Raw genomic sequence first — 12,371 nt, forward strand, 5'->3', positions numbered from 1 at the left:
GAAAAGATAAAAATCTGAGATATTGCTTGTCCTACTCTAGATGATCGTGTTTACCAAGATTTAGCTATTACATAATAAAATTTCAGGTGCTGTGTGTTGCGAGTTAAAATCCAAATACAGTTCAAAAGAAAGTCTATATCAGCGCAAATTTGTGTATTTCTAAGTATGTGTATATAAATCATTGAACAAAGTTGCGCCTTTGAGCCATATTTTGGGGCAGGTCTGAACGAACCGATCCTCAGATTTCTTTCCAAAACCAATTTAGTTACAGATGGACAGTGAATTGCTGAAGCTGGATTATACTCCAGGTTTCCAGAATTACACTGTTTAGATCTGAATAGTCATCTTAACTCGAACAGGAATTTAAATTCAAAGGGAGTATGTTCAACAGCTTAGCAGCTGCAAAGTTCAGTTTATCCAATTCCTATATATTTTATAGTCTACAGCTTCACATAAGGGTTACCTAAAGGTATAATCATTTTAATTAAAAATCAAGCTTGAATTTTCACATATTAGAACTTTTTATTTTATTTTACTTTCTTGAATATCACAGAATACTACATATACTAGAACATGTAATTAGGATAACTGTATTGCATATTCCTCATAATCAAATAAAAATATCTAAATGACAAATAGCAAAAACTGTTTAATTTGTAGAGGATAAGAAATGATTATTTATTTGCAGTATTGTCAATTATTATAAAGTAGGTATAACACCCTCCAGTTCAGTCCAAAGGACATAAACGGCTACCCCACACTACACTAGGATACGCATTAGGATAAGCATATGTGTAGCGTTACACTAGTCTTTGTATCAGAATGTATGAACACTAACCTGATTCTCAGTGCTATTCCAGTCCCTAGTTATCATGGTGAAATATTAGCGGATAAATTCCTTATACAGTGTGGGGTCTCCAAAGTGGTCCAATAAAAAAGATCTCATATATGGTTAACTTTAACTACTAAAAACATTATTTTCTTACACTATATAGACCAAACAAATATAGCAGCTGTCATATGAATCATATGGAGAAGTCCTTTGTGCTCTATTGCCAGTTTCCAATTTTTGGTCCAAGCAAAGACAGCTGCCCAAGAAGGTGGATAATTAAAGCTTTTACACTCTAGAATGAGGAAGAGTGTCTTAAACCAAGGAATAATGCAGCAAACCAGTAACCCTGAAAAAGGTTGCCATGTTTTTCTGAAATGCTTCAGATTAGAGTGTCCTGGTGTGGGCTCCAAAGCAGCAGTAGTGATGTCACTCAGATTTGGTTGTTTTTTGTACCTACACAAGTGGAGCGTGTTTCCACATGACTCTTGGCAATATCGGGGGGATAAATTAGGCACGGGCTGGTAGGCACGTCTCATTTACCATTTTCTACACCTGTTTTAGAAAAAGGTCTAAATGTAAGACAGCTAAGATAGCTATCCAAATATAGCTATCTGAACAATATATACAGTATGGTTGTGATATCATAGTCTAGTGTGGGGTAGCAATTTGTAGTCCAAAGGACTGGAGGGTATGATACAGTATGAGCGCAGTGAACATTTGTATATATTATACAATGTTACAATATTGTATTGAACTGATTGGAGAAAATTAAGATCTTAATCAAATTCGAACTAAGCTAAGTTGTGGACTCATCTGTATATATGACAACTTACATTTACGCCTGCTTTGTGTGAACAGAAAAGTTAGTATGTATGGGTTGAGGTCAAAACCAAAGAATTTAGTAATGAACGTACCAATATAGGTAGAAGTAGCAATTGTGATGTGTACAATTGCTAAAATCCATTTTTGTATGTAATGTAAAATCATATAACAGTTCTTACCTCCTTCAAACTCTGTTTGACAGTTTCCAGAATTTTCATTTAAACTTTCTTCTTCATTTATGATTATGTTTTCAATGTCCTTCATTGTTAAATGATCCCGAAATGCATGATAGAGAATGTGCTTTAATTCCTCCAGTGTTATCCTTTGCATGTCAAACTGCAGAGAGAGAAAGTTAAAACTCCATGTTAGTAGAGTAATAGCACATTAAGGATGGCATATTTCAGTAATATGTAGGGTTTGCGATAGTTTACCAATTCAAGTGTCAATGCTATAGTCTTCTCCTACCAAGTGCATGTGTGAACTATACAGGTCCAATAAGGAACAGACTATTGGTTGCAAATATTTGCACCCATATATTTTCTTCTGTGCTGAATCTAAAAATTTGGCCAAGAAGATGGCCCTTAGAATAATATACAGTATATAATGTATATTATAGGCAGCACTCCAGTTTAAATGATGCAGTTTATTCACCCATAGCTCACACAGCAATGTTTTCAGCTGCTCAATGCAGCCGTTTTCAATATATATATATATATATATATATATATATATATATATATGTATATATATATATATATATATATATATATATAATTTTATAGTTTTCTAAGCAGCACAGACAACAACAACATAGATAATTTTTATGCTGCAAGTTCCATTCCGAGGAGCAGTGTTTGATCCAGGAAAGGCAACCATCTCATGGAGCATGTTTCCTGAACCAAACACGTGGATGAAGCTGGCTATATGCTGTACATTATCTATTTAATTAATTAATTACTTAAAGGAGCTCCCTCGTTATGTTTATCTCTAGTCCCAAAATTATGGTAGCCATTTTTTTACACTGACAGTATAGGATTTAACAATGTCCCCCATTACTGTGCAGCAATTACAGTATGCCTGTTAGGACATATAAACTGTTTTAACCAGGTCAATAAATTTGCCCTTCAGAGACCACTACACGGGAAATGTGGCATAACTTTCCGGCCAACTTGTCGGCCATTCAAAAGGTCCATGGTCTTATTTGATGTTATTTGCGGTAAAACCATGTATTGTCAGTTCAGTACAATACAACAAAAATAGACACAGTTCACATTTGGTGTTATTTGCTCTAAAAACATTTATTGTCAGTTCAGTACAATACAAGAAAAATAGACGCTGTTCACATTTGGTGTTATTTGCGCTAAAAGCGTTTTTTGTCTTATGTCCATAGAAAAAGAGAAAAATACATGCCGTTCACAGTTGATGTTATTAGCGGTAAAACCATTTATTGTCATATTTCTAGAAAAAAAGAGAAGAATACACGCCCCGTTCACATTTGGTGTTATTTGCGATAAAACCATTTATTGTCAGTTCAGTACAATACAAGAAAAATAGACGCTGTTCACATTATTTGCTCTAAAAACATTTATTGTCAGTTCAGTACAATACGAGAAAAATAGATGCTGTTCACATTTGGTGTTATTTGCGCTCTAAGCGTTTCTTGTCATATTTATAGAGAAAAAGAGAAAAATAGATGCTGTTCACATTTGGTGTTATTTGCGCTCTAAGCGTTTCTTGTCATATTTATAGAGAAAAAGAGAAAAATAGATGCTGTTCACATTTGGTGTTATTTGCGCTAAAAGCGTTTTTTGTCATATTTCTATAGAAAAAGAGAAAAATACATGCCGTTCACATTTGGTGTTATTTGCGGTAAAACCATTTATTGTCAGTTCGGTGCAATATGCAAAACATAGGCGCTGTTCACATTTGGTGTTATTTGCGCTATAAGCGTTTCTTGTCATATTTCTAGAGAAAAATACACGCCATTTGCATTTGGTGTTATTTGCGGTAAAACCATTTAGGCCTCATGCACACGACTGTTGTGTGCATCCGTGTCCGTTGTTCCGTTTTCTGTGATTTTCTGCGGACCCATTGACTTTTAATGGGTCCGTTGAAAACTCGAAAAATGCACCGTTTGTCATCCGTGTCCGTGATCCGTGTTTCCTGTCCGTCAAAAAAATAGGACCTGTCCTATATTTTGGACGGACAACGGTTCGCGGACCCTTTCAAGTCAATGGGTCCGTGAAAAAACACGGAGGCACACAAGATTGTCATCCGCGTCCGTGATCCGTGTCGGTTTTTTTCCTATCATTTTCAAGGCAAACTTGACTTAGATTTTTTTTTCACTTTTCTGGTCTGGTGATCCTCCAAAAATGAAGGAAGACACACGGATGAAAAAACGGACACGGATCACGGAACAACGGAAACCCGTTTGGCGGACCGTGAAAAAATACTGTCGTGTGCATGAGGCCTAAATGTCATATTTCTATATAAAAAGAGAAAAACCAATGGCATTCACATTTGGTTTTATTTGCACTAAAAGTGTTTATTGTCATTTTTCTAGTGAAATAGAGAAAAACCATTTATTGTCAGTTCAGTACAATACCAGAAAAATAGACGCTGTTCACATTTGGTGTTATTTGCACAGAAATAATTTTGTGGCCTATTTCAGTACAAAAAGAACAATATATTTGTCGCTTTTAGGGGTGCTTTAATTTCTGTTTCATTTGTTTAGTTCAGCTACAAGTATGTCAGGCAGAGAAGTGCCAGGACATGCACAGAGGAGTGGCAGAGGCATGAATGTTTATGGCACAAGCAGAGGTCGTAGAAGAGTAAGGGGTCGTGGCAGCAGTAGTCGCAGCGAGAGGTCTGAGCTCCCTGTGTCATCTAGCGGTTAGTGATGAGCGGCAGGGGTTATATATCGAATTTGCATTATTTCACTAATATTTTGTAGAATATTCGTCGAATATTCACGAATTCGAATATTCGTTAGGAGTAGTGTTGATTGCGACTTTTCGAAATGCAATTTTTTTAATGAGAATAAAAGAGATCATGAAAACTCAGATCCGATAGTATATTCTAATCCCCAGGCGTTCCCATGGTGACGGGGACGTTTGTCGGGGAGGAGTATGCCAAAGTGGAAAAACTGTACAGATAAAAAAAAATAATGAATATTCTAAAAAACTAATATATTTGTTTTTTAGAATATTCGTATTATTCTAAAACAAGAATATATAGCAATATATTGTATATTCCCCCCCCAAAAAAAAAAAAACGAATGTAGAACAATTTAGCTAATATAGTGCTATAATCTTTTTTTTTATAGTTTTTTTTCCAATGAGAATTTCAGATGAGAAAAAAATTACAACTATTAGACAAAGAACATTATAGCCCTATATTAGCCAAATTGCTCTATATTTGTTTTTTTTAATATTCGCTATATTGCTATATATTCATTTTTCGTAATATTCTAAAATAAGAATATATAACAATACAGCAAATTATTATATTACGAAAATTCGCATTACGAAAATTCTCATTACAAAAATTTGCATTACGAAAATTTGCAATCAACACTACTCCTAAAGTCAAAGATATTGCAGCCTTCTCATTGGCCCACAAGCTAGAAGCAGGGAGGGATCATGTGTACTGATTAAAAAAAATCTCAAATATTCGCTATATTGCTATATATTCTTGTTTTAGAATATTACGAATATTCTAAAAAACTAATATATAGCAATATAGTGAATATTCGAAAAAAATTAAAATAAATATAGAGCAATTTAGCTAATATAGTGCTATAATCTTCTTTGTCTAATAGTTGTCATTTTTTTCTCATCTGCCTCCTCATCCTCCACCATGTGCTCAGCCTCCACTGCAGGGACAAGTTACAGTGCCCCTCCAGCATACCACATGTGCAGGGCTTGGCGGTGTCACAGGGGAGGAACTGCTCCATGTGATGCATCAAGAAATCGAATCCTGGCTTCCTCCCAGACAACTCAAAATTAGAACTATGGTGACCGACAAGGGGAAGAACATTGTGTTTGCACTGCATCAAGGAAGTCTGAGCCTTGCGCCCTGCATGGCACACGTGATCAATCTGGTTGTCCAGCGGTTCCTGAAGTCTCCCACCCATATGCAAGACATCCTAAAAATGCCCAGGAAACTTTGAATGCACTTCAGCCATTTGTATACCGCAAAGAACACCGTCCTTGAGTTGCAGCGGTAGAACGGCATCCCCCAACATAGGCTGTTCTGCGACGTTTTCACCCGTTGGAATTCCACCCTCCAAATGTTGGACCGACTATACGAACAGAGAAAGGCCATCAACGATTTCTTGATGATGCAAGCGGATAGGAGTACTCCACTGTGTAACTTTGATGTCAGCCACTGAAAGCTAATGTTGGACCGACTATACGAACAGAGAAAGGCCATCAACGATTTCTTGATGAGGCAAGCGGATAGGAGTACTCCACTGTGTAACTTTGATGTCAGCCACTGAAAGCTAATGCATGACATCTGCCGCTTGCTCAGGCCCTTTGAGGATACCACGTTATTTTTCAGCCGCCAGGACTACGGGATGAAAGTCGTCATTCCACTGCTTCATGTCCTGGAACAGATGGTGGTAACAATGGCTCAATGGCTGGTCAGGGTACAGGAGATGTGGCGCCTCGATCTCACAGCCACATGAGCCCTGTGAGGGCTGAACTGGAGGAGGGGTAGGAGGACATTGGAGCAGAGGCAATGTGTAGCCAAATGGGTGGTTTTTCTACTCAGCTGACAGGACAGGACGAGCAGATGTAGCCAGAGGAGCTACAGGATGATAAGGAAGACGAGACAGAGTACCCGACACACCGTGGCAGTATGCAGTGGAGACAGGGAGTCCCTCCGAGTCACTTGCACAAATGGCCCGCTGCATGTTCACTTGCTTGAGTAGTGACAGCCGAATTGTCACCATTCATCAGAGGTATGACTTCTGTCTCTCCACCTTGTTGGACCCTTGCTACTGATCCAGAATGGGGGCCTTTTTTACACCCACCGAGATGGAGGACAAACTAAACTACTACAGAGGCATCCTATGTAGTCAGTTGGCCGCTGCCTATCGGCCCCATCATCCATCCTCTCGCAGGTCTGACCGGGGGGCCCTCTGCGCTCACGTTCCACTGCCATGGCTGCTGGGAAGGGGTGGGGTGACAGGAGAAGTACCAGCTCCATCAGCAGAAGCCTGAGTCTAGAGTAGCTGATGAGTAGCTTTCTTCACCCGCATAGTGAAGAAACTACTCAAACCAGCAGCAGTAGGTAGACCTGGAGCAGGACCTGAACCAGCAGGTAGCCAAACTAGATTTGTGGCTGCAACTAGCAGAGTAGTGGCATCAGAGCGGGTGTTTAGTGCAACGGGGGCCATAGTTTCCCCAAGGAGAACTCGTCTGTCCACCCAGAATGTGAAAAAACTGACCTTTGTCAAGATGAATCAGGCGTGGATCAGTCAGGATTTCCAACTACCAATTCCTGAAGCATCAGACTAGATCATCGATGGTGCCACATCAACACTTTGATACAAGAGACCGGTTTCTACTTAGTACCTGTCTCAGCTACTACTTTGAAGCTGCAACCCGGCTGATGCCATGCTTCTGATGCCAAGTGCTCCTTATTTCACCTACCTTCTCCAGCGGGTACTGCTATTGCCACCCACCGCCACACTCTGTTCCCTGGTCACTTTCTGGTCTCCTGATGCAGCTGCTGCTGCCATGTCCAAACTATGTCACCTTGCCACTCTGTGGTCTGCTCCTGCTACTGCCATCTCCACACTATGTCACCTTGCCACTCAGTGGTCTCCTCCTGCTGCTACCGCCATCTACACACTATGTCACTTTGACACTCTATGGTATCCTCCTGATGCTGCTGCCATCTCCACACTCTGTCACCTTGCCACTCTGTGGTCTCCTCCTGCTGCTGCCATCTCCACACTATGTCACCTTGCCACTCTGTGGTCTCCTCCTGCTGCTGCCAACTCCACACTATGTCACCTTGCCACTCTGTGGTCTCCTCCTGCTGCTGCTATCTCCACACTATGTCACCTTGCCACTCTGTGGTATCCTCCTGCTGCTGCTGCCATCTCCACAGTATGTCAGCTTGTCACTCTGAGGTCTCCTCCTGCTGCTGTCACCATCTCCACACTATGTCACCTTGCCACTCTATGGTATCCTGCTGATGCTGCTGATGCTACTGCCATCTCAACACTACTGTCACCTTGCCACTCTGTGGGATCCTGCTGCTGCTGCTGCCATCTCCACACTATGTCACCTTGCCACCCTATGTTATCCTGCTGCTGCGGCCATCTCCACACTATGTCAACTTGCTACTCTGTGGTCTCATCATGCTGCTGCCATCTACACACTATATCAACTTGTCACTCTGTGGTCTCCACATGCTGCTGCTGCCACTGCCATTTCCACACTATGTCACCTTGAAACTCTGTGGGATCCTGCTGCTGCTGCTGTTGTCATCTCCACAATATGTCACCTTGCCACTCTGTGGTATCCTCATGCTGCTGCCATATCCACACTATGTCACCTTCCCACTCAGTGGCCTCATCATAATGATGCCATCTACAGGCTCTGTCATTGTGCCACTCGGTAGCTTTCTCCTGATGCTGCCACCTCCAGACTTGGTCATTGTGCCACTCTGTGGCCTCCTCATACTGCTTCCACCTCCAGACAATGTCATTGGGCCAGTCTGTAATCCCCTCATGCTGCTTACACCTCACCACTATGTCATAGGTCCACTCTGTGGACTTCTCATGCTGTTCCCACCCTCCCCACTTTATGACTGGTCCACTATTTTGCCTTTTGGCCTGGCTGATGATCATTTGTTTGATCTTTCTTCTGATCTGTGAGAAGGAAGGAAAAATGAGACGCACACTGGATCCTTTCTGTGGAGCAGCTGTAAGGCCTATATGGTCCCATCAGAATTGGCTTATGATTTGGTAGCCAAAAGCAGGAGTGGATACAAAACATAGAAGACATGCAAATATTTCATTCACGTGTCATCTCTGTTTTAGACCCACTCCTGTTTTTTTGTTTTTTTGGGGGGCATTAGCAATACTGATGGATTATTGAGTAAATGCTGTTCGGATCAGGATCAGTTTTTTTGTGGGTTATTGTTCTGATGGATCAGAGGAAGGGCAAATTAATCAGTGGTGTCAACACAAACTTACTGCTGACACCCTCTCCACTCTGTTTGGGGGGCTCTACTTGTATAAGTGTTTAATAGAACAGGTTCTGTAGACATCTATGTGGAACCAGCTGACGAGAGTGCAAAAGGAGTGTGCTTCTTCCTGACACTAACATGGACCTGTAAGGATGAGTTGATACTTGAGTTATTTGGTCAGTTTTGGTAAATTTAAGAATATTCTAAAGTATATACTTTATTATAATTTTAATCAAGTTTTGGTTCAATTTAATATTAAATATTTAATGAATTTACTAATAAAAATTACATGTTGCCTAAGACAAGAGAGAATCTGCCAGTCTTCTGTTTATTCAACAATGTGGTGTTGCGGTGGAGAAAGCATGTCAAGAAAACAATTACTCTCAACCTGGAGACGAATCTTGTCAAGATTGCTGCAAGTGCAGTATTGGCTGCTCATCGACCAAGATACTTCTGGGAGAAACCTGCCTGGCATGAACAGGCCTCCAGTAGCTACAGACAATGAGAAGACAAAGCTTCAAGATAGCTTGAAGCCCGGAAGAGTCACAAAGTTAGTCAAGATTCAAACCAACCAGGTGATGGCCGCACTTTGCTGAGCTCCTGCACTACCGCCGTCTAAACCTCTAGCAATCTGCAGCTATCAGCCTCACTATGGTGAAAATTGGCAACCCTAAACTCGGTGAGCACCCGACTCAGCAAAAAACCCTGCCAGCGAGCAGAGAAATGGACAAGTTTATCAAGAAAGCGGCGTCCTCGTTTGTGGCGCGAGAAATCAAGATGGCGCCGACTCAGCCCGCACAGCCCCACAGAGCCAGCGTGCAGGAGAGGTCCGATGATGAAAGTATCTCCGATGAGCCGCAAGGTAAAGGGACTCTCCCCATAACCCGGCATTATCTGAAACAGGGCCTGTGCAAAGCCATGGAGCCTGTCCTGAGCGAGATAGCAGCGATGCGCCAGGACATGAGGCAAGTGGGAGATAGGGTAGAGGCCCTCGAGACACAACAGTTCATGGTGCTGGAACATCAAAGGGCTACGTCTACTTCATTACAGAAGTGCAGCGCTTACCTCAATGAGCTGCATAATGCCCTGGAAGACCAGGAGAATAGGGGGCGCCGCAATAACCTCCGGATACGTGGGATTCCTGAAACGGTTGCCCCAGGTGACGTCCCAAATGCGGTCAGACACCTCTGCGTTTCACTCCTCGGCCCAAATTTCACCCCAGAAATAACACTGGAGAGAGCACACAGGGCTCTTCGCCCTAAGCCCAAAGCAGAAGATCCCCCCAGGGACATAATTTGTAAATTTCTGAACTTCCAAGTTAAAGCTGCAGTTCAAGAAGCGGCCAGAAACCGCCCTGACCTCGTTTTTGAAGGAGCGCAAGTCTCCATTTATCAAGATTTAGCTCCCTCCACGCTCAGAAAGCGCCGGGTCATGAAACCCCTGACAGAATGGCTACGTGCTAATAGGATCCAATATAAATGGAACTTTCCGTTTGGCATATCTTTTTCCCATGATGGACGTCGTTTCAACATTTCTTCACATGCGGATCTGGATGCAATGTATGACGTTTTGCAAATCCCTCCCTTCCAGATTGAAAATTGGGACTTATTTCAAGATGTTGCTGCACTTCCAGAGATTCCAACCGTTACGCCCTTCACCGTGATGCATACCCCTAAAGCCCATAAAACGGGTAAGAAGGGGAGGCAGATGACCCCAATGAGACTTACCCAAGACCGGTGAACTTTCTTTGGCCCATTCCTGTCTTTCGTCCGGTATATCCTGACTGCCAGAATCTCATCTACAATTGAACGAATAACAGCGGACGTCTCACGGAACGGACTTGTCTCACCGTAATCCAGAGAAGACCCAACCATTTGATGTAACCTATTGTCTGTCTGTCTTCCAGTATGTCTTTCCTCCCCCACTTCACTTTTGTCCCTTTACTACTGTCTCATGTCCAGTCCTTATTCTCTCGCTTTCTACCTAATTGGTCTGTTAGCTCTGTCCAATTTCCTAACACAAGATTTGCTCAGTCCTTGCCACTAGCTAGCTAGCCTTTTCGTAAATAGTCAACAACTTCTCCCTTAGTGGAGGGACCTTTTATTCCAAGCAGGCTGCTTGTTAATGTACTAGACGGCACACAATTCGGTCACTAGACCTTTTCCCCCCAAGATGACTAGCTTAGGGGTGACCCTATGCTTGAAATGTTTTTTTCCTGTTCTAATGTTTTCTTTTTTTCCCCAGTTTGTTCTAAGGTACATGATTCTATTGTCACAACTCAGTAGAGGTTTCCACTCTAGCTTATGGATCCCATCCTTTTCTTCTGACCAGCTGACTGATACCTCACCGGTAAGTGCTCTCCCCTGGGGGACTGACACATTGACGCGCCTTGATCCCCACTCTCTGAACGATCATGGCTGATCTACACATTGCTACATACAATGTGAGAGGATTTAACTCCCCTTCTAAGAGAAGCCAAATTTTAGCAATGCTACGCAAAGAGGGATCAGATGTGTTGCTTCTCCAGGAGACACACTTCCGGTTCAACCATTACCCCAACCTGGAATTTTCACATTATCCTGTGTGGTTCCATTGTGGTGGTAATTCGTCGGCTTCCGGAGGTGTCAGCATCGGTTTTAAAAGAAAAATCCCTTTTAAATACTCTGAACACACTCAAGACCCAGAGGGGAGATATCTCTTAGTGAAAGGGAATATAGGCCCTCAGACATACACATTTATCAACCTGTACGCTCCCAACAACAAACAAATATCCTGGTTTGCCAGCTTGTATAAACTCATTGAGTCCTTTAAAGAAGGTATTGTGGTGCTGGGAGGCGACTTTAATATTGCGCTCGACCCTGAGCTAGATGTCTCTTCCCATAAATCAGCTCACTCCCTGAACTCACTGAGAAGGGCGAGAGAGGGTTTCTGGAACCTGCATCTGGTTGACTCTTGGCGTTCTCTTCATCCTAGCGATGTAGACTACACCTTCTTTTCACATGTTCACAATACGTACCACCGTATCGACTACTTATTTGTGTCCAAGGAGCCCCTCCAGCACTGCTCAGAGGCCAAGATCGGATCTATTCATATTTCCGACCATGCACCTGTTTTTCTCACGGTCACGTCCCCTACACGTAATTTCCCATGTTTTAATTGGCGCCTGAACGAATCCGTTATAGGAGACCCCAAAATCATTACAAAAGTCTCTTCCTTACTAGAGGAGTACTTTAAAATGAATAACGACCCCTCTATATCCCCTCAAACTCTCTGGGACGCACACAAACCTTTCATAAGGGGACACTTCATTAGTATTGGATCACACGTTAAGAAAATCAGAGAACAGAAGATAACATCTCTTCTTACTAGAATTAGAAAGCTAGAGACCCAACACAAACGTTCCCTAGCCGATTCTCAGCGTCAAGACCTTTCTAGTCTTAGGGCAGAACTAAAAGCTTTATTGGATGCTAAATCCGCCAAATACTATCTAAACTCGCAGCATAAATTT

At 42.1% G+C, this 12,371-nt stretch overlaps 1 protein-coding gene across 1 annotated transcript in view; it reads right to left on the reverse strand.

Annotated features, from left to right (window-relative positions):
• Positions 1–12,371, reverse strand: part of CALN1 (calneuron 1) — a 334,416-nt gene that overhangs the window by 42,659 nt on the left and 279,386 nt on the right. Inside the window, exon 4 of the mRNA XM_044285597.1 lies at positions 1,834–1,990. Within this exon, the coding sequence (XP_044141532.1) occupies positions 1,834–1,990 (157 nt within the window). The remainder of the gene's footprint in view (positions 1–1,833; positions 1,991–12,371) is intronic.

This window comes from Bufo gargarizans, chromosome 3 (assembly GCF_014858855.1).
Source record: "Bufo gargarizans isolate SCDJY-AF-19 chromosome 3, ASM1485885v1, whole genome shotgun sequence".
NCBI lineage: Eukaryota > Metazoa > Chordata > Amphibia > Anura > Bufonidae > Bufo > Bufo gargarizans.